The sequence below is a fragment of the Conger conger genome, chromosome 10 (genome assembly GCF_963514075.1).
Source record: "Conger conger chromosome 10, fConCon1.1, whole genome shotgun sequence".
NCBI classification, from domain to species: Eukaryota; Metazoa; Chordata; class Actinopteri; order Anguilliformes; family Congridae; genus Conger; species Conger conger.
The window spans coordinates 45,634,799-45,654,454 of record NC_083769.1 but is presented as its reverse complement, the minus strand read 5'-3'; the positions used below and the strand labels follow the sequence as shown (position 1 = coordinate 45,654,454).

The window sequence follows — 19,656 nt, the reverse complement described above, 5'->3', positions numbered from 1 at the left end:
TGGGCTAAGCGCCGGGTTGGGTGGGTGGGTTTGATGAGGAAGGGGCGGATTCTCCGGAGGTTGTGCAGGGAGACTCTGCACCCCCCGACACACCGCCACGATGTTCTCGCTGAGGGACAGCTTGTTGTTGTTGGTGAAGATTTATTCGCTTCATGAATAAAACAGTGGTATCGCTTTATTATTTTTTCATAGACTTAAGATGCATCGGCGCTTTGAAAACTGCCAGGACTACGTGTGGAAAATGATTAAGTCTGGGCCAAACAAAGACTTATGATAAAATTCTTCGAATGTTAACTGGTGAAATCATTCGGATGCGAGTGGGGGGGGGGGGTGGAATTCAGAACATTTTTGAAACGCGGGCGCTGGAAGTTTCCGGAATGGAGAGCCGTTTGCGCGGAGCCTTTGAGCTCCGGCAGCAGGCGGCTCCTCCGCCGTGCGTCAGGAAGCGCGCTGGTGTCTGCATCGTTCAGACCCCAGACACTCAGTCATAACGAGATGCTAATAACACATGCAGATTGATGCCTATCCGCGCGGAGCAGGAAGTCATTAGCGCTGGGCTGGCTGGCTGGCTGGCTGGCTGGCGCGCCCGGCCCCGTGCGTGTAGCCTCCCGCTAGCAGGTGAGCGCTAGCGCGGTTGGAGAGCGCGCTCAATGCGTGCGGCTGTGTCACAGTGGGAGGTGGGCTCGGTAGGGCGTGTGTGTGTGTGTGTGTGGGGGGGGGGGGGGTACAGACGGGCTGAGGGAGGTTGTGTGTGCCCGGGGGGCCCGGTTCCTCTCACCACGTGGCAGTGCCCTGCTGGGGCTGGTGGGTTTCTTCATACAGGGGAAGGTTCATGCAGATAGGGGTCCGTATCCCTCGACATCTAGCGACCCCCGCTGGTCGATCGGGAGCCCAGTGAGTGCAGGCTAATGCTGCACAAGAAGGGTCCTCCTCAGACTCCACTCTGTGAGCGTAGCTGCAGTCTGCGGTGTCAGAAGAAGCAGCTGGTGAAGCCACCAGGGCGTCTGCACTCCACCAGAACACGGCTGTGGTTGCGGATAATTGGCCACACCGCATGGCCCAGCCCTGCGGGGGGTGGCAGGTTTCTGCGCGGCAGTGTTTGGGTGAAACCGCCCGCCCCCCTGGTACCGCTGACGCTTTCAAACGAAACCCGGCCACGAGGAGCCACAGCGGGCGGGGGTGCGGTCTGGAGGGACGCCAGGATTTTGGCGGGAAGGGAGGGGGGGAGGGGGGGAGGGGCGGTTCTCTCTCTCTCTCTCTCTCTCTCTCTCTCTCTCCCCCGCGCTTCAGGGGAAATTTGAAGACTGCAGAATGTTTGTCTGCGTCTCTCCGGGGACTTTACCTCCCCCTGAAATATTAAAGCTCCGGGACTTGGGCTCGGGGTTCAGAGAAGGAGGGAGCGTTCGGAGAGCGACTCGCCCGCTCTCCCTGATTAATCACTCTCCCTCTGAGTCCAATTAGCACACGGATTGATCGGAATGGATGCGAAATTAATGAATTTTTATCTTCCTTTAAAGGGATATGATGGTTTGAAAGGCAGGGGCGAGAGGCCGAATTGATCCGGCGTATTGAATTTGAGTCAGAGTTTCTGGCCCGTGTATAAATAATTCAGTCTTTTATGGTAATCGGGTGACTGGAAGGTTGACCATGACGGTGAGAAAAATGCCATAAACTTATAAGGGTCACTTCAGTCTCCTGAGAACATTCTGGAAGTTTGTGTTCTGGAAGAGTGGCGGTTGGTTTCAATTTGCTGGCTGTTCTTCAGCCTTGTTCATTCTCACTGTGAAAGAGCTACCATTGTGTCAGTGGGTGACGGACAGGTGGGTTGTCGTGTGTTTGTATGACGGGTGGTTGGATCTTTAGGGGTGAAATGGGTCACTCCGTGTCAACTCAAAATCACGGAGCCAATGAACTTAGTGCTGTTGAGGTGACATGGAATGACCCTGATGTGCAACATAAAATAATGGGGCGAGCTGCAACCTAGTGGCTATGGTACACGAATGGGACCCAGCAGATTGCTGTTTCAAGCCCCGGTGTAGCCACGATAAGATCCACACAGCTGTTGGGCCCTTGTCCTCTGCTTAGTCTAATCAACTGTAAATCGCTTTGTCAGTAAGTGCTAGCAAATTAGAAATTCTATTTATAAATAACTTATGCTGTTAATACAACATTTGAAGACCCACGATGTGTGAGGATGCTGGAAAGCTAAAAATAATATATATATATATAAAGAAAAGCTGAGACCCAGGCAAGGTGACTGCAGAGGGAATCTTGCGCCTCCTTTATCTCTCTTCAGAGGCCTCCCCGAAATGTTCCCCTCCAGGATAAGAGCTGTGAGCGGATTTTAATTAAAGGCAACGAGCTGGCTCTCCGAGTGGCGTTCCATTACTGGTGTCTGAGGTGTGAGTCTGTGAAGATTCTTACGCCTTCCCCATTCACCGCTCTCTACAGGTGAACTAGCCTGCAAATCTGTGTGTAGGTGTGTGAGTGCACGCCGCCATCTGCGAGTCTGTGCCTCTGCCCTGTCCTCCGCGCTTAAAATAGCAGCAGTGAAGGGAGGGGGGGGGGGGGGGGTGCGTTTCTCTCTCAGAACGAGGGGTGACCGCGCGCGCCCCCAAAAGCTGGACGGCAGACGGAGAGAGAGCGTGCGGGAGGTGCCAAGTCTTTAGAGCTGAAATTCGGGTTTTGGCTACTCACACGCCACCCCCACACACACACACACACACACACACACACACATTCACACGCACACACACACACACACACACACACACACACCGCCCCACTTGGCACTTGTGAAAACAATTCCCCAACATTTACTCACTCTGCAGATCGAGTTGCAGCTATGACTGAGCTGGACCAAGCGTGACAGGGGAGGGGGGGGGGGTGACAGCTCTGTGGGGGTTTGGGGGGGTGAGGGTGAGGGGTGGGGGTGAGGGTGAGGGTGAGGGTGAGGGTGAGGGTGGGGCTCTCCGTGCCGTTTTTTGCCCTCAACACCATCCTGGGGGCAGACGGGCATGTTCTGCTCGATGTTCCTGCCGAAGCCAACTCCGTTCTACCCTCTAAACAGAGAGTTGCTCCAATGGACCCATTTCAGTTAAGATTGCCTTTCCCCAAACCCCCTGGACTGAGTTGAAAAATATAATTTGTTATTGTATCATTTTTAATTTAATTAATGAAATTAATTTTAGAAACAGGTGAGCCTTGAATGAGTGACAAACGAAAACACCAAATCTGCTGGGAGCCAGAGCTGCCTTTTCAGTACATGAGACTGCTCTCTTTTTAAAAAGAATTTCCCCTGATTGATGAGCGGAAAACGCAGGCGCGAGATTACAACGCGTGACTATCCTTTTGACTCGGCCGTCTGCCCCCAGGGGGTGGGGTGGGGGCAGACGTAGATGTTTGAGCGCATCCCAAACAGAAACCTCACCGTTACCAGGTTTGGGCTGCACGATATGAGGAAAATATGTGATAATGTTGTAGAATATTGCCATGACGATATGACTCGTGATAAATAAACAAATATGGAAGTGCGCACAGGTCTAATGTCTTTCTGCTTCAGGTACACTGCTGACATAGACCCCAGACAATGAACAGCCAATGCCCTCTGAATTAAAGAAAGTAAAAACATTATTTCCCACATGCTTTTTATTGAACAAGATTCCACATGAACAGCCGATAAATTTAAGAGAACATCAATGTAAATGAATACAATTCATCGCAGTTCAAGCAGTCATTTGCGATGTGTTTATTTTGCATGTTCATATCTCGATGAGGATAAATATGCGCTATATGGTGCAGCCCTACCGTGCGTATGGTACGACCACCAAGACCACCACGACCAAGACCACCACCACAACCACCACCACCACCTCCCACCACCACCACCTCCAACACCTCCCATCACCACCACCTCCCATCACCACCTCCCACCACCACAACCACCACCACCACCTCCCACCACAACCACCACCACCACAACCACCACCAACACCTCCCACCACCACCACCTCCAACACCTCCCACCACCACAACCACCACCACCACCTCCCACCACCACCACCTCCCACCACAACCACCACCACCACCACCTCCCACCACCACCACCTCCAACACCTCCCACCACCACCACCTCCAACACATCCCATCACCACCACCTCCCATCACCACCACCTCCCACCACCACAACCACCACCACCACCTCCCACCACAACCACCACCACCACAACCACCACCAACACCTCCCACCACCACCACCTCCAACACCTCCCACCACCACAACCACCACCACAACCACCACCACCACCTCCCACCACCACAACCACCACCACCACCTCCCACCACAACCACCACCACCACCACCTCCCACCACCACCACCTCCAACACCTCCCACCACCACCACCTCCAACTCCCACCACCACAACCACCACCTCCCACCACCACCTCCCACCACCACCACCTCCCACCACAACCACCACCACCACCTCCCACCACCACCACCACCTCCCACCACCACCACCTCCCACCACCACAACCACCACCACCACCTCCCACCACAACCACCACTACCACCTCCCACCACCACCACCTCCCACCACCACAACCACCACCAACACCTCCCACCACCACCTCCAATACCTCCCACCACCACAACCACCACCACCACCTCCCACCACCACAACCACCACCAACACCTCCCACCACCACCACCTCCAACACCTCCCACCACAACCACCACCACCACCTCCCACCTCCAACACCTCCCACCACCACCACCACCTCCCACCACCACAACCACCACCATCACCTCCAACACCTCCCACCACCACCACCTCCCATCACCACCGCCTCCAACACTTCCCACCACCACCACCTCCAACACCTCCCATCACCACCACCACCACCACCATCACCTCCAACACCTCCCACCACCACCACCTCCCACCACCACCTCCAACACCTCCCATCACCACCACCACCTCCCATCACCACAACCACCACCACCACCCCCACCACAGCTGAAGAGCTCTAGAGCCTGTTCCTCCCTGACCCGCCTGGTCGAGGAGCGTCTGTGCTGGGCAGAGTTTCAGGGTTTCTCCTGAGAGCCTTTTTTTGCGTTCCAGCGATGCCTCGGCCCTTTCTGAAGAGGAGGGCTTTCTTCACACGTTTCTGTTTAATGAAGGTTACATTTTCATACCGCCACGCTTGTGCTGGGCTCAGGGTGACTTATCTGCGTTTCCTGCGGGAAGCTGACCTTTGCAGCAGATTCCAGGCTGATGAAAAGAGTGCTAAGAGTCCGTCTGAGATTGTCTGAAAACAGAGAATGTGAGAATGCAGGAAGACATCCAGGGGAGAAATCATTAAAATGAGGAAAACCATATAGGCCTGTGAGACCGCCCCCTCCTCCCTCCCAAAACTGTCTCTGGGCAAAAGTAATCTATGATAAACAGAATCTTCTACTGTTTCTGATTAACTATTCTATCAGTGTTGACTGAAAAGCCTTTTCCTTTGGGTAACTTATGTCTCTCGCTCTCTCCCTCCCCCACCTCTCTCCCTCTCTCCCTCTCCCTCCCTCCCTCCCTCCCACTCTTCCTCCCTTTCTCTCCTCTCTCCCTCTCCCCCTCTCCCTCTCTCCCTCCCTCCCACTCTTCCTCCCTCACCCTCCCTCCCTCCCTCTCTCTCTCTCTCTCTCCCTCTCCCTCTCCCTCTCCCTCCCTCTCCCTCCCTCTCTCCAGACTGCAGTGGGCCTCTCCGCGCAGCAGTAGGCCTGTGAGCTGAGGGAGGTCGTGCTCTTGCCCCCTCTCTCAGCTGCCCCCCCCCTCCCTCCCTCCTCCCTCCCCCCTCCCCCCTCTCCCCTCTCCGCAGCGCCCCTCTCCCTCCCCCCCGCCCCCCAGGCATGACGTCGGAGCTGGAGAGCAGTCTGACGTCCATGGACTGGCTGCCCCAGCTCACCATGCGGGCGGCCATCCAGAAGGGCGACGGGCCCGGGGCCCACGGGCCGGGCCTGGGCAAGAAGGGCGCCCTGCTGGACCCCGGCACCACGCTGGACCAGGAGGAGCTGCAGCAGCACAAGGACGGCAAGCCGCCCTACAGCTACGCCAGCCTCATCACCTTCGCCATCAACAGCTCGCCCAAGAAGAAGATGACCCTCAGCGAGATCTACCAGTGGATCTGCGACAACTTCCCCTACTACAGGGAGGCGGGCAGCGGCTGGAAGGTGAGAGGCCCCTGGGACCGCTGTTCTGTGGGGTTCTGTGGAGGAGAGGGGGAATTGTTCTGTGGGGTTCTGTGGAGGAGAGGGGGAACTGTTCTGTGGGGTTCTGTGGAGGAGAGGGGGAACTGTTCTGTGGGGTTCTGTGGAGAAGAGGGGGAACTGTTCTATTGGGTTCTGTGGAGGAGAGGGGGAACTGTTCTGTGGGGTTCTGTGGAGGAGAGGGGGAACTGTTCTGTGGGGTTCTGTGGAGGAGAGGGGGAACTGTTCTGTGGGGTTCTGTGGAGGAGAGGGGGAACTGTTCTCTGGGGTTCTGTGGAGGAGAGGGGGAACTGTTCTGTGGGGTTCTGTGGAGGAGAGGGGGAACTGTTCTGTGGGGTTCTGTGGAGGAGAGGGGGAACTGTTCTCTGGGGTTCTGTGGAGGAGAGGGGGAACTGTTCTGTGGGGTTCTGTGGAGGAGAGGGGGAACTGTTCTGTGGGGTTCTGTGTAAGAAATAGAAAACTTCTATTGGGTTATGTGTAAGAGAGATAGAACTCTTCTGCTGGGTTCTGTGTGGGAGAGAGAACTTTTCCACTGGATTCTGTGTAAGAGAGAGAGAGAACCGCTGCTGGGTTCTGTGTAAGAGAGTGAGAACTGTTCTATTGGGTTCTGTGTTACAGGGCGATAACTGTTCTATTGGGTTCTGTGTAAGAGAGAGGCAACTGTTCTATTGGGTTCTGTGTAAGAAAGAGAAAACTTCTATTGGGTTCTGTGTACGAGAGAGACAACTCTTCTGCTGGGTTCTGTCTAAAGGCCTTTTTTGCTCGACTGAAATCGCATAATGTTCAGGAACGGTCGGCCGGTGTGGAATGTGGTCGTTGTCTTTAGAAAGTATAAAAGCACTCCAGTCGCCCGGAGGATAAACCAAATGTGGCTGCGACCAGCTACATCCATCACACGTCACCTGTCACATCGATGTTCTGTCACCGGACTATAAACTGGACTTCAGTTCACGGGGATTCTCTTTTGCTTTGTGTTGTTCTTCCAAAAGTTGTGAGGGCCTCACTTTGAATACGGCACAGATCAGGTGTGTTTTATGACGCTCTCTGGTTTTGCATCGGTTTTTGGATGGGTGAATGGATAAGGGACGCTGTGTGAGATGTATGGTGGCCTGCCAGCATGCACACTTAAACCATAAAGAGCCCTTCAGAGTCAGAAATCACAGTTGGGTTTATTTGCCACGTTCATTTGCGCATACAGGGAATTACAAGGAGGTTGGCGCACTAGGGTTCACAAGACAACACAAATAGAGCTGTTCTATACATTCTCGTGTCTCAGGCTATTGCACAGACTGTAGTAATAGATGAAAAAAATGGCTGATGGACAGAGAATCGGCCTAATAGTGACCTGGTGTTCGATCGTCGCCAGATGTGGGCTGTTGGTGTCCTTGGCGAAACGTCTAAAACGCGCTCGCCCCCTGTCCTGTTCCGCCGCGGTGGGCACCCTGTAGAGAGGAGGGGAGTCACTGCCGGGTCAGACAAGAGGAGGGGAGTCACCTCCGAGTCAGACACGACGCACTTGCTGACTCCCGCCGTTCGGCGTGCGCCCTGCGCTCCTTTCTGCCGACGTCAGCGGCCGCGGCGGGGTTCCTCCTGACGAGACGCGGCGCGCAGGGGCTGCTGGGTATTCTCACGGTGAGGGGGAGAGCCTTCGGCGGGGTAGAGGAAGAGGAGGCCGCTCGCCTGAGAATGGGACGCGTTCACAGGCCTCAGACGGGCTTCCGGCCGCTGCGGGGCGGGAGTCAGATCCGCTCCTCAAAGCGACGCTGCTGCTTTGTGGTTTTGGCGTCGGGGGGAAGAGGCCATATGGAGACAGGACGGACCGCGCCGTCACCCTCCCGAGTTCAGTCTGCCGTCTGTCGGCTAATTAATCCGCTTGAGTTCCGCGACACGCACACACTCTAACACACACACACACACACACACGCACTCTAACACACACACACACACACACACACGCACTCTAACACACACACATACACGCGCACACTCACTCACTCACTCACTCACTCACTCACTCACTCACTCACTCACTCACACACAAACACACTCACTCACTCACTCACACACACACACCCTCGAACACACACGCGCGCGCGCACTCACTCACTCACTCACTCACTCACTCACTCACTCACTCACTCACTCACTCACTCACTCACTCACTCACTCACTCACTCACTCACTCACACAAACACACTCACTCACACACAAACACGCACACACACACACACACACACACACATGCACAAACACACACACACACACACACACACACACACACACTCTAACACACACACACCCTCAAACACACACACACACACCCTCGAACACACGTGCGCACTCACTCGCGCACGCACACGCACACACGCACGCACGCACGCACGCACGCACACAAACACGCACTCACTCACACACTCTCACTCACTTACTCACACACTCTCACTCACACGCATGCACAAACACGCACGCACGCACACACACACACGCACACACGCGCACACACGCACACGCACACGCACGCACACACACACACACACGCACACACACACACACACACGCACCCCCCGGCCCTCGTTCCTTAAAAGCGGTTTTTATTCCACCTCTAATCCTTCAGACACAGTTGCGCAGCTGAATTGCTCTCCAGCAGCTGCGGTAAAGGTGTGTGATATAAGCCGGCTTATTTCCGCCCCGCCGCGTTTGTGTCTTTGACATGCCTAATTGATTTGTGCGTTTTATATTTCGCTGAAAGCTCTCTCGGAGAACGGCGGCTAACCTGAATCACTCAATCTCGCTTCTCTGGAGTTGTCAGACGTCGCGTCGGCCCCAGTCTCGGTCTCGGCTGGAGCAGACGGCTCTGTGGCACACACACCATTCACTCACACACTCATACCCACGGGGGGTTTAGACTCTCCAATCAGCCTAACCTGCATGTCTTTGGACTGTGGGAGGAAACCGGAGTACCCGGAGGAAACCCACGGGAGAACATGCTAACTCCACACAGGGACGCCCCGGCCGACGGGGATTTGAACCTAGGACCTCCTTGCTGTGAGGCGGCAGTGCTACCCACTGCACCATCCGTGCCCCCCGCCCCCCCACTGCACCATCCGCGCCCCCCGCCCCCCCACTGCACCATCCGCGCCCCCCGCCCCCCCACTGCACCATCCGTGCCCCCCGCCCCCCCACTGCACCATCCGTGCCCCCCGCCCCCCCACTGCACCATCCGTGCCCCCCGCCCCCCCACTGCACCATCCGTGCCCCCCGCCCCCCCACTGCACCATCCGTGCCCCCCGCCCCCCCACTGCACCATCCGTGCCCCCCGCCCCCCCACTGCACCATCCGTGCCCCCCGCCCCCCCACTGCACCATCCGCGCCCCCCGCCCCCCCACTGCACCATCCGCGCCCCCACACGTGTATTTCTTACGTATTTCATACTACCACCAGGCTTAACGGAGAAGTGTCCCATTAATGGAGACGAATCGCTCGACGAATCACCTTCCTCGTCGCAATGAGTGGTCAAATCGCTTCTCCTCGATTACAAATTGAAAACATATGTTGAGTTTAAGTTTAATTTCTGTTTTAAATATTCATATTCTAGTTTGAATCTCAGTTGGAAATGTCAGACATTTGGGTAAGTACATTGTGCGGCCAAATCTACATGAAATTATATCACGTTTTATTTAGCAGACGCATTTATCCAAAGCAACGTACAAAACGGTGCCTATCAAGGTCACACAACAAACAACCTAAATCAGATAAGGTACAATTTATATCCGATTGGTTGTAAGACCATGAACATAAATCTATCTGTAAATCTACCTATCTATCATAAGTACACAAGGTTGATAGGCCAGGTCTGTAACTACCATGCCAAGACATCTGCAACTTCAGGAGCTACAGACAAACCAGTCAGGTCTACAGACGAACCAGTCAAGTCTACAGACAAACCAGTCAGGTCTACTGACAAACCAGTCAGGTCTACAGACGGACCAGTCAGGTCTACAGGCGGACCAGTCAGGTCTACAGACGAACCAGTCAGGTCTACAGACAAACCAGTCAGGTCTACTGACAAACCAGTCAGGTCTGCAGACGGACCAGTCAGGTCTACAGACGAACCAGGCATTTCCTAATGTCCTTCGTTTTTCTCATCTGAAGAAGGTTCCGGCTGGTTCCGGTGCTTTATGGCAGTGTATGAATATTTATGAGGAGGCGTGCCCAAACAGCCATTGGCACAGTATTGTCCTTGGGCTTGTCCCCTCATGAATATTCATAAGTTGCATCAAATTGTAATATTTCGACTTTGATTGTAAGGAGACAGGAACTTTCAACATTTGCAGTGTGGATCCCAGTGTCTTGGGAATCTGTTGCCTCCATAATCATGCGGTCATGATCACAGTTCATTTTTTCATGATCTCACCTTGTAATTCGGCAAAATTTGAATGTCAACCCGTCCCATGTTTTATTTAAGACACGTGTACAACTCTAATGCTTGGGCCTAATTGCTTGCAACTTTAGCTGCTTTTCAGCGGTTGTTGAAAACTGTATTTTACATTTTGTCTTTAGCGTGACGTGTTTTCCAATGTGTTTTAACCCAATGCCCTATTGTGCGCAACAATAGCATTGTAATCAATAATGTGTAGTAAAGATCACTCCCATTTCCGTTGGAAACAGCCTCTCGGAAGTGTTTAAAGCTTAGCGTTTTGTTCAGCCGCTTGCACCTGGCCTGATGTGGAACTGATAGCTATTAAAAACCGTGCTCAAACTTTCAGCAGTCTTACATACCGAAAATAAAACAAAAAATCAAGGATAACGCCTTTAGCATTTATTGTAGTTTTGTTCCCGTGCCCCTTGAATTGCAATCCGATTCCCGCGTGGATAAATACAGTCATTGTAAAATGAGAAGAGTGAGATTATTTGAATAAGAATGTAGAAATCATATCGGGGGTGTAAACGGCAGCTCTAAGCTGAGTGAAATCGTTCACGCTTGATCCAGAGGTCCACAGACTGTGGCGGGGGCTTCCGTAGCCGGTCCCGATTTTAATGACCCCGGTCCTCGCTAACAGGGCCGTGAAAATGGCACGCGTGTTTGGGCTGCGGCTCCGTGCTCTGGGCCGGCGGTACCGCGGAGCGGTACGGGTTAACGTTTAATTGTTAACATTTAATCACGGGTGTAGCCTACCTGCTCCGGAGCTGGGATGGCGCGGTTGAGTTTCCCCCCCGAAGGTGTTCTGCATCAAAGGCGGCTGCGCTTATTAATTACCCCGGCCGTGAGTGCTATCAGCTGTGGGGAGGGAGACGGCACTCAGGAATGCTGTCTGGGTACGTTTGTTTTCTCTTTTTTTTGTGTGTGTGTGTAGAGGTGTAGGGGCGTAATGGGGGGGTAGAGGTGTAGGGGCGTAATGGGGGGGCAGAGGGGGGGCATGATAAGGTTGTCGTAAGAGGGGGGTGGGGGGAGACGTGAGGTAAGGAGGAGGATGGGTTGAGGGGTGTGTGGGGGTGGGTGTGTTGGTGAGGCGGAGAGCCTCCCCCTCCCCGCTCAGGCAGAGAGCGAGTCGGCGGGGTGGGAATTTACGACCCAGCGCACGCGCCCGTCTGCTCTGTATGATAATGTGCCCCGTGACGGAGGAGAGCAGGCCAGGCCAGAGCCACTCGCTCACTGCGTCTGAGCGGACCAGAGCTCACGCACACACACACACACACACACACACACACACACACACACACTCACACACACACACACTCACACACTCACACACACACACACACACTCACTCACACACACACACACACACACACACACACACACACACACACTCACACTCACACACACACTCACACACACACACACTCACACACACACACACACTCACACACACACACACTCACACACACACACACACACACACTCACACACACACACACACACACACACACACACACACTCACACACACACACTCACACAGTGTGCGACACAGGGAGGGAGGAATCCAGGTCAGGGCGCGTTAATGGAGGATGAGCTAAAGGGATGTGCGCGGCGTGGGCTGGGAGAGAGGGGGTAACGGGGTCGTTTGGATTAAGCGGTCACGTCGTCTCTGGCTGTGGTGAGGGGGTCTGTCCGTCTGCAGCCTGTCACAGCGGTGTGCTGGGACACGTTGCGCTGGGCGATCGCGCTCGCAAACCTGTGCTAAGGTGCTGCGGCAGCCTGTAGCCTAGCGGCTAAGGTACTCGACTGGGTCCTGGAAGGTTGGTGTTTCAGTCCCCAGTGGAGCCCAGATGAGATCAGTGCAGCTGTTGGGCACTTGAGCCGCGGCCCTTAACCCTGCATTGCTGCGGGGGGGGGGGGTGTCTAATCAACTTTGGATAAAAGTCGCTTGGGATAAAAGCATCAGCTCAATAACAAATTATTGTTATTGCACAAAATGGAGGGCGGGGTGGTTATGAACGAGGGGCTGGGGGGTTATGGGTGAAGCTCCCTGGAGGATACCTGGCTGTCTCACAGCGTATCACGGCCTGGGAATATGACATATACTCATATAAATGCTAATGAGCTGTTGGGCGTTCACAGCTTTTTAAAGTATTTATTTTTGACTGTGGCGGTTCCCTCAGGGTTCAGTCAGGGGCACCGGGCGGCACACCTCTCCTGAGCTGCTCAGCTCTGCTCTCCCACCGCTGCGAACGCGTCAAAACATTCTGCCATTCTGCGGACCAGTCTGACGCTATCCAGAGGTCATCTGGCCGAAATGGGTTCAGTGAGAACATAGGTCAAACGGCTGAAATTAAAGTCTATATGTTTTGTAAAATAACAGTGTTATCTCTCATGACAAATACAAACTTTCCCTGTTTCCCCCCCCCCCCCATTCTTATTCAGGAAAGGCGAAATAGTTTGGGTGGGAAGTTCTCTGGAACCCGTTTCCCAGTGTCGAACCCTGTTGCCGTAGATGCGCCGGTCAACAGCTCTGCCTCCTGAGTGAAGGTCAAAAAGCTCCCCCCTGCCTGCCCCCCTGCCTGCCTCTCTGAGTCACCAGCTCCCTCCTACACACACTGCCCTGAAACCACCCCCCCGCAAAACAGCAGGCTTTTCCAGGCTAGAAAATCCAAATATCAGCTGTCGTGCATGCGTGCGTGTAGCTGGAGGGGGCCATCAGTGCTGGCAGGGGTCTGGGTCTGGCTAAGAGGCTGATCTCTGCGTGCTGGCAGGCTGATTTCCGCGTCCGGCTGATTTCTGTGGTGTCTGGCTGATCTGTGATCGCTGTCAGGCTGATCTCTGTGCTGTCAGGCTGATCTGTGTGTGCTGTCAGGCTGATCTCTGGGTCATGCTGATCTCTGTGCTGTCAGGCTGAGCTCTGTGTGCTGTCAGGCTGATCTCTGGGTCATGCTGATCTCTGGGTCATGCTGATCTCTGTGCTGTCAGGCTGATCTGTGTGTGCTGTCAGGCTGATCTCTGTGCTGTCAGGCTGATCTGTGTGTGCTGGCAGGCTAAGCTCTGGGTCATGCTGATCTCTGTGCTGTCAGGCTGATCTCTGTGCTGTCAGGCTGATCTGTGTGTGCTGGCAGGCTAAGCTCTGGGTCATGCTGATCTCTGTGCTGTCAGGCTGATCTCTGTGCTGTCAGGCTGATCTGTGTGTGCTGGCAGGCTAAGCTCTGGGTCAGGCTGATCTCTGTGCTGGCAGGCTGATCTCTGTGCTGTCTGGCTGAGCTCTGTGCTGTCAGGCTGATCTGTGTGTGCTGTCTGGCTGATCTCTGTGCTGTCAGGCTGATCTGTGTGTGCTGGCAGGCTGTCTGTCACTTTGACTTTGAACACTCTGACCGGGACACCCCTCTGACTCTGCCAAAAACGCCACGAGTGCCTCAAACAGGAATCACGCTCTTCAGCTGGAGAGAGAGAGAGAGAGAGAGAGAGAGGGAGGGAGGGAGGGAGGGAGGGAGACAGACAGAGGGAGGGAGGGAGGGAGGGAGAGAGGGAGGGAGAGGGAGGGAGAGAGGGAGGGAGAGAGGGAGGGAGAGGGAGGGAGAGAGGGAGAGAGAGAGAGATGGAGGGAGTGAGAGACATGGTAAAAAGTGCTATTAATGTTTGTTGTTGAATGTAGCTCTTCAGAGGGTTGTTGTCATGGCGGCTGTGTGCTCTTTTGACACGGTTCTGCGGCGGCTCTTCACCTGTGTGCAGCCGCGCGCGGGAAAGAAAAGCGGGGAAAATTACATTCTGCCGAAGTCACTCCAATTTTACCTGGGCTATTTCCCTTTCTGCGCTGTGCTCATTCACTGCACCACCCGGCCTCCCCCCTGAAGGCTGACCTGCGTCCTCAGGACAACGCGGCCCAAGCGCTGGGCAGCGCCCGTCATGCGGTAGATGTGCACTGTGTACGTTCCTCCTCTCCCCCCCCCCCGACGCGGTGCGAGTCATTAGCGATGCGGCGTGATAGCAGACTAAGTTTGAGCCGCGCGCGGGGCGCTCTGGAGAGAAGCTGGCGTCTGAGGTGGGATGAAAACAGACGCGCCGGCGAGGGCTGAGGGCTGAGGATCGAGGGGGAAGTTCCACAGCTTCCCCTCTCCGAACGCCGCGCGGCTGGAGTGCCTCCGCGGCACGGGAGCGCCCGTTCCTCTCCGGGGGGTCGCCGCTCCGCTGGACGTCACGCGGCGCAACGCTCCCCGACTTCGCGTGTCCGCCTCCCACAGGTGCTCTGCCACGTCCTCTCTGTCGCAGTTATACCTGCTGCGCGGGGGCCGCCCTGCACGCACGTTCACCACAGAGCTGTCGTTCAGCAGCTGATAATCAGTGACTGTGTGCTTCCGTAGAAACATTTGAGTCAAGATCGTTTAACCTGCCTGTAGCGTAGTGGTTAAGGTACATGACTGGGGCCCGCAAGGTCGGTGGTTCTAATCCCCGGTGTAGCCACAATAAGATCCGCACAGCCGTTGGGCCCTTGAGCGAGGCCCTTAACCCTGCATTGCTCCAGGGGAGGGTTGTCTCCTGCTTAGTCTAATCAACTGTACGTCGCTCTGGGTAAGAGCGTCTGCCAAATGCCAATAATGTAATGTAATGTAATGCCATTTATGTGTTTTTCAAGTAATAATCAAATAAGAGAATATGCACATGCTCGCACGCGCACACGCACGCCTGCACACACACACAGACACACACACACACACACACACACACACACACACACACGCCTACACACACACACACACACACACGCCTACACACACGCACACACACACACACACACACACAGGCACGCACACGCACACAGACACGCGCACACACACACACACACACACACACACAGGCACGCACGCACGCACGCACGCACGCACGCACGCAAGATCCACCGTGCCTCAGGACACGAGTCCCAGTTCAGAACGCAGATTATGATTTTTGAAATAAACTCACTGAAGATCCTGTTGATCATATTTTTCTCAGGCAACCGCGTTTCATCTCCTTGCCTAAGCCGGTGTTGCAGGGGTTGAAGTGTAAAAGTGTAAAATTGCCAGGAGGCTCTTGGCTCCCCGACATGCATGTGCTCTCAGAGCCCGTGATATTTTTATCCTGTTAAACTAACATTTAGATTCTAACTGGAGTGGATATTGAATAATTCAGTAGTCCTGGATTCGTAACGATCAGCGGCAAGAAGCATTTCACGTGTCTGTGCAACACTCCAAATAGCTACTGTTTTTAAAAAACGTAATAAAATAATTCTATGGCAAACAAGGACCCGTTTGATCATATTTGCACTCCAGCTGTAGCCTGTTCGCTGCTAAGTGCTGATGAAAGCGGGGCTGTGGTTGGCTTGCTTTGATACGGATAGTGCTGTATCTTTCACAGGCAGCACTGTGTCTTTCACAGACAGGACTATGTCTCACGGAGAGACCTGTGTCTGTAGCAGAGAGAGCTTTGTCTTTCACAGGCAGGGCTGTGTCTTTCACAGAGAGAGCTGTGTCTTTCATTGCCCTGTCATTAAGTGAAGATGCCGCATACGTGTTTGGCGGTGTTGGGCAGTGTTGGGCATTGTTGGGCGGTGTTGGGCGGTTTTTGGGCGGGTGTTGGGTGGTGTTGGGCGGTGTTGGGCGGTGTTGGGCGGTGTTGGGAGGTGTTGGGCAGTTTTTGGGCGGTTGTTAGGAGGTGTTGGGCAGTTTTTGGGCGGTGTTGGGCGGTTTTTGGGCGGTTGTTGGGGGCTCGCTGCGTGGATGTTGCCACACTGATTCACGTCGTAGTCGGTTTGATCCTTCTGAGCTATCGGGAGCCTCCTCCTCCTCCTCCTCCTCCTTCTCCTCCTCCTCTCATCCCATCGGCCTGTCGTCCATGGCCTTCTCTCTCTCCTCTGCTCCTCGGCGTGTTGTTTTTGGAGGGACTGGGCGCGCGCTCATTCACCACCCCCCGTCCCTGCGCTCAGCGGGGTCCTGAGTCACGTCCTGCGAGAGACGTGCGTGTGTGAGCGCTGACGGATACGAGGGGGATGCAGGACCACAGGAGGGCCGTCTCTTTGGCATCTGGGGACGGTACGCACGCCAAACGTGCTCCTGTTATAACGTCCAAAATGAATATTTGGCGAGCGATAATTGTCTCTCGTTTTTTTGGGCAGTGGGGGTCAGGGCCTGTAAGTCAAGCGGGCCTCAAAATCTCCTCTTTCTCCCGCTGTCTGCCTGTGATAGTCCATCTGTGAGGAGTGGGAGATGTCACCGCTCTGTCCTGCTTTGCTAAGTCTGTCGGATGTTGACTGATAAGGTCTATATAAAATCTCCCCTAACTGCCTATGAGTGTTGTCACAGATTGGAGACCATGTTACGCATTTTAATTTATTTGCATTGTAATGCTTGCTCAGTCAACATCCTCAGAATTTGAATTAGATTATTTTTCAAGTATTAAAATCCCTGCAAATGTTGGGTAAATATGTTGATTATATTAAAGAAAAGCTGTAATTCAGTGAAGAACTGTCAACCATATCGGTGTTAAAACAGGGCTTTCGTAATGTCTGACCGTGGTCAACTCTTGAACCATAATGAAGCCAGAGGTTAGTCTGAAGCCAGAGGTTAGTCTGAAGCTAGAGGTTAGTCTGAAGCTAGAGGTTAGTCTGAAGCCAGAGGTTAGTCTGAAGCTAGAGGTTAGTCTGAAGCCAGAGGTTAGTCTGAAGCTAGAGGTTAGTCTGAAGCTAGAGGTTAGTCTGAAGCCAGAGGTTAGTCAGTCCCAGGACGTTTGATATGAGATTAGAATGGTTTGATGTTACATGAAGTACATTTTTTTTTTTCAAAACAATTGGTGCGATGCATTCCTTAGATTCTGTGCCAATTATTTATACCAGGGGATTGTTGAGGGAACAGCCCCGGCATGTGGACTGAATTAGTGTTCACAGCAGGTTCTCACTGGCTGGCAGGGCCAGGTGTGAGGAAACGTACAGGGTCAGTGTGGGGAAGAGTAGGGAAGAGGGCTGTTTAGGTTCTTCTCTGGGATATGCGGTGCGTGTCTACCCTGTAAAAATGCCTGGGACTCCTTCTGCACAGTCATATAGACACACACTGCTCTCATACAGAGACACACTGCTGTCAGCCCGCAGTCATGCAGAGATACACTGCAGTCATGCCGAGACACTGCAGTCAGTCTGCAGTCATACAGAGACACACTGCTCTCATACAGAGACACTGCAGTCAGTCTGCAGTCATACAGAGACACACTGCTCTCATACAGAGACACTGCAGTCAGTCTGCAGTCATACAGAGACACTTCAGTCAGTCTGCAGTCATACAGACACACACTGCAGTCGATCTGAAGTCATACAGACACACACTGCAGTCGATCTGAAGTCATACAGACACACTGCAGTCGATCTGAAGTCATACAGACACACACTGCAGTCGATCTGAAGTCATACAGACACACACTGCAGTCGATCTGAAGTCATACAGACACACACTGCAGTCGATCTGAAGTCATACAGAGATGCACTGCTGTCAACCTGCAGAAAAAGCCCAGTGTTACTCCTCTCTCTTTAAAATCACTTTATTTGCCTTTGGCCTGGTTGGCAGCTCTTGCGTTTTGGAGCTCCAGGTTGAACTGGTTTGGACAGTAGTGTGTGACTGCACACCACAGTAAAAACTGTAACTGTCGGTTGGGTAAGGGTTACTCCCTTTATTCGTCCATTTATTAGTCTCGCGTTATATCGTACGGGCCCTCGGCGAGGAGCATTTTACGATTCTCCAGGTGTCGCTTTTGTGATTCATAGCCACAGTTTCATTATTATTAATATGATATGTACCACTGCTTCTAGCACAAAGGCTGTGTGAGCCACAGCCGCTGGGCTGATGCAGGGGTGCGGTGTTGGGTTTCAAGTGCACGGTTTCGGGGCTGATTCTCGGTTTCAGGGCAGAAGGTGCAGGCCCAGGGCATCCGGGGGACGCCCCCCCCCCTGTTGACGCCCCCCAGGGGACTACAGAATGCCGTGAGCGGCTGCTCTGTGTGATTGGCAGCTCGTCCCACCAATGGGAGGTCAGAGATGATGATGATGGCTGGCTGTGAATGGCAGATTGCTGCAGAAGATAAATGTATTGTAGTGTGTACGGGGAGAGGCGGGAAGCCTGTGCCAGATTTTGACGTAGATGCGGTGCTGCGGTGGGAAGCCAGGAGAGAGGCGAGCCAGACTGAGCGTTTGACTGATCTGGATAGAGTGGGAAACGGATGCCTGCCAGGGGCAATCTATAGTCATCCAGTCAGGTGAGCTCCCAGCTGTTCTTCAGTGAATGAAGACTTCTGCTGAACTGGCTCATAATACACATCCATCCACCCACACACACAGAGACCACGCACGCACACACACACACACACACACACACACACACATCCATCCACCCACACACACAGAGAGAGCACGCACGCACGGACGCACGCACACATGCACACACACACACACACACACACACACACCCACACACACAGACCACGCACGCACGCACGCACACACACACACACATCCATCCACCCACACACACAGAGAGAGCACGCACACACGGACGCACGCACACATGCACACACACACACACACACACACACACACACACACACACACCCGCACACACAGACCACGCACGCACGCACACGCACACGCACACACATACATCCACCATGCACGCACACACACACACATACACACATCCACCCACCCACACACACACACACATATTGTTAAAACATGAATATGACTGCCCTTTTTAGCTATTAACCTCAAAGGACGATCCCTCCAATAATGGGGCATGATTTTATGAATTAACATGAATAATATTTCATAATTTACGAGGCAACAACCATTACCATTAATCTGAATTAGTTTTAATCGGTGGGGCCCTCCTCATGAGAATAAAAGTGTTCCTGTGGATATTTCCTGAGGCAGTTTTAGGGGGAGTACCCATCCCACGAGC

General features: G+C 53.8%; 1 protein-coding gene across 1 annotated transcript in view; it reads left to right on the top strand.

Annotated features, from left to right (window-relative positions):
- The first annotated feature begins 5,897 nt into the window (after nucleotides 1–5,897).
- Nucleotides 5,898–19,656, top strand: part of LOC133139162 (forkhead box protein J3-like) — an 86,448-nt gene continuing 72,689 nt past the window's right edge. The window contains exon 1 of the mRNA XM_061258518.1: nucleotides 5,898–6,218. Within this exon, the coding sequence (XP_061114502.1) occupies nucleotides 5,898–6,218 (321 nt within the window). The remainder of the gene's footprint in view (nucleotides 6,219–19,656) is intronic.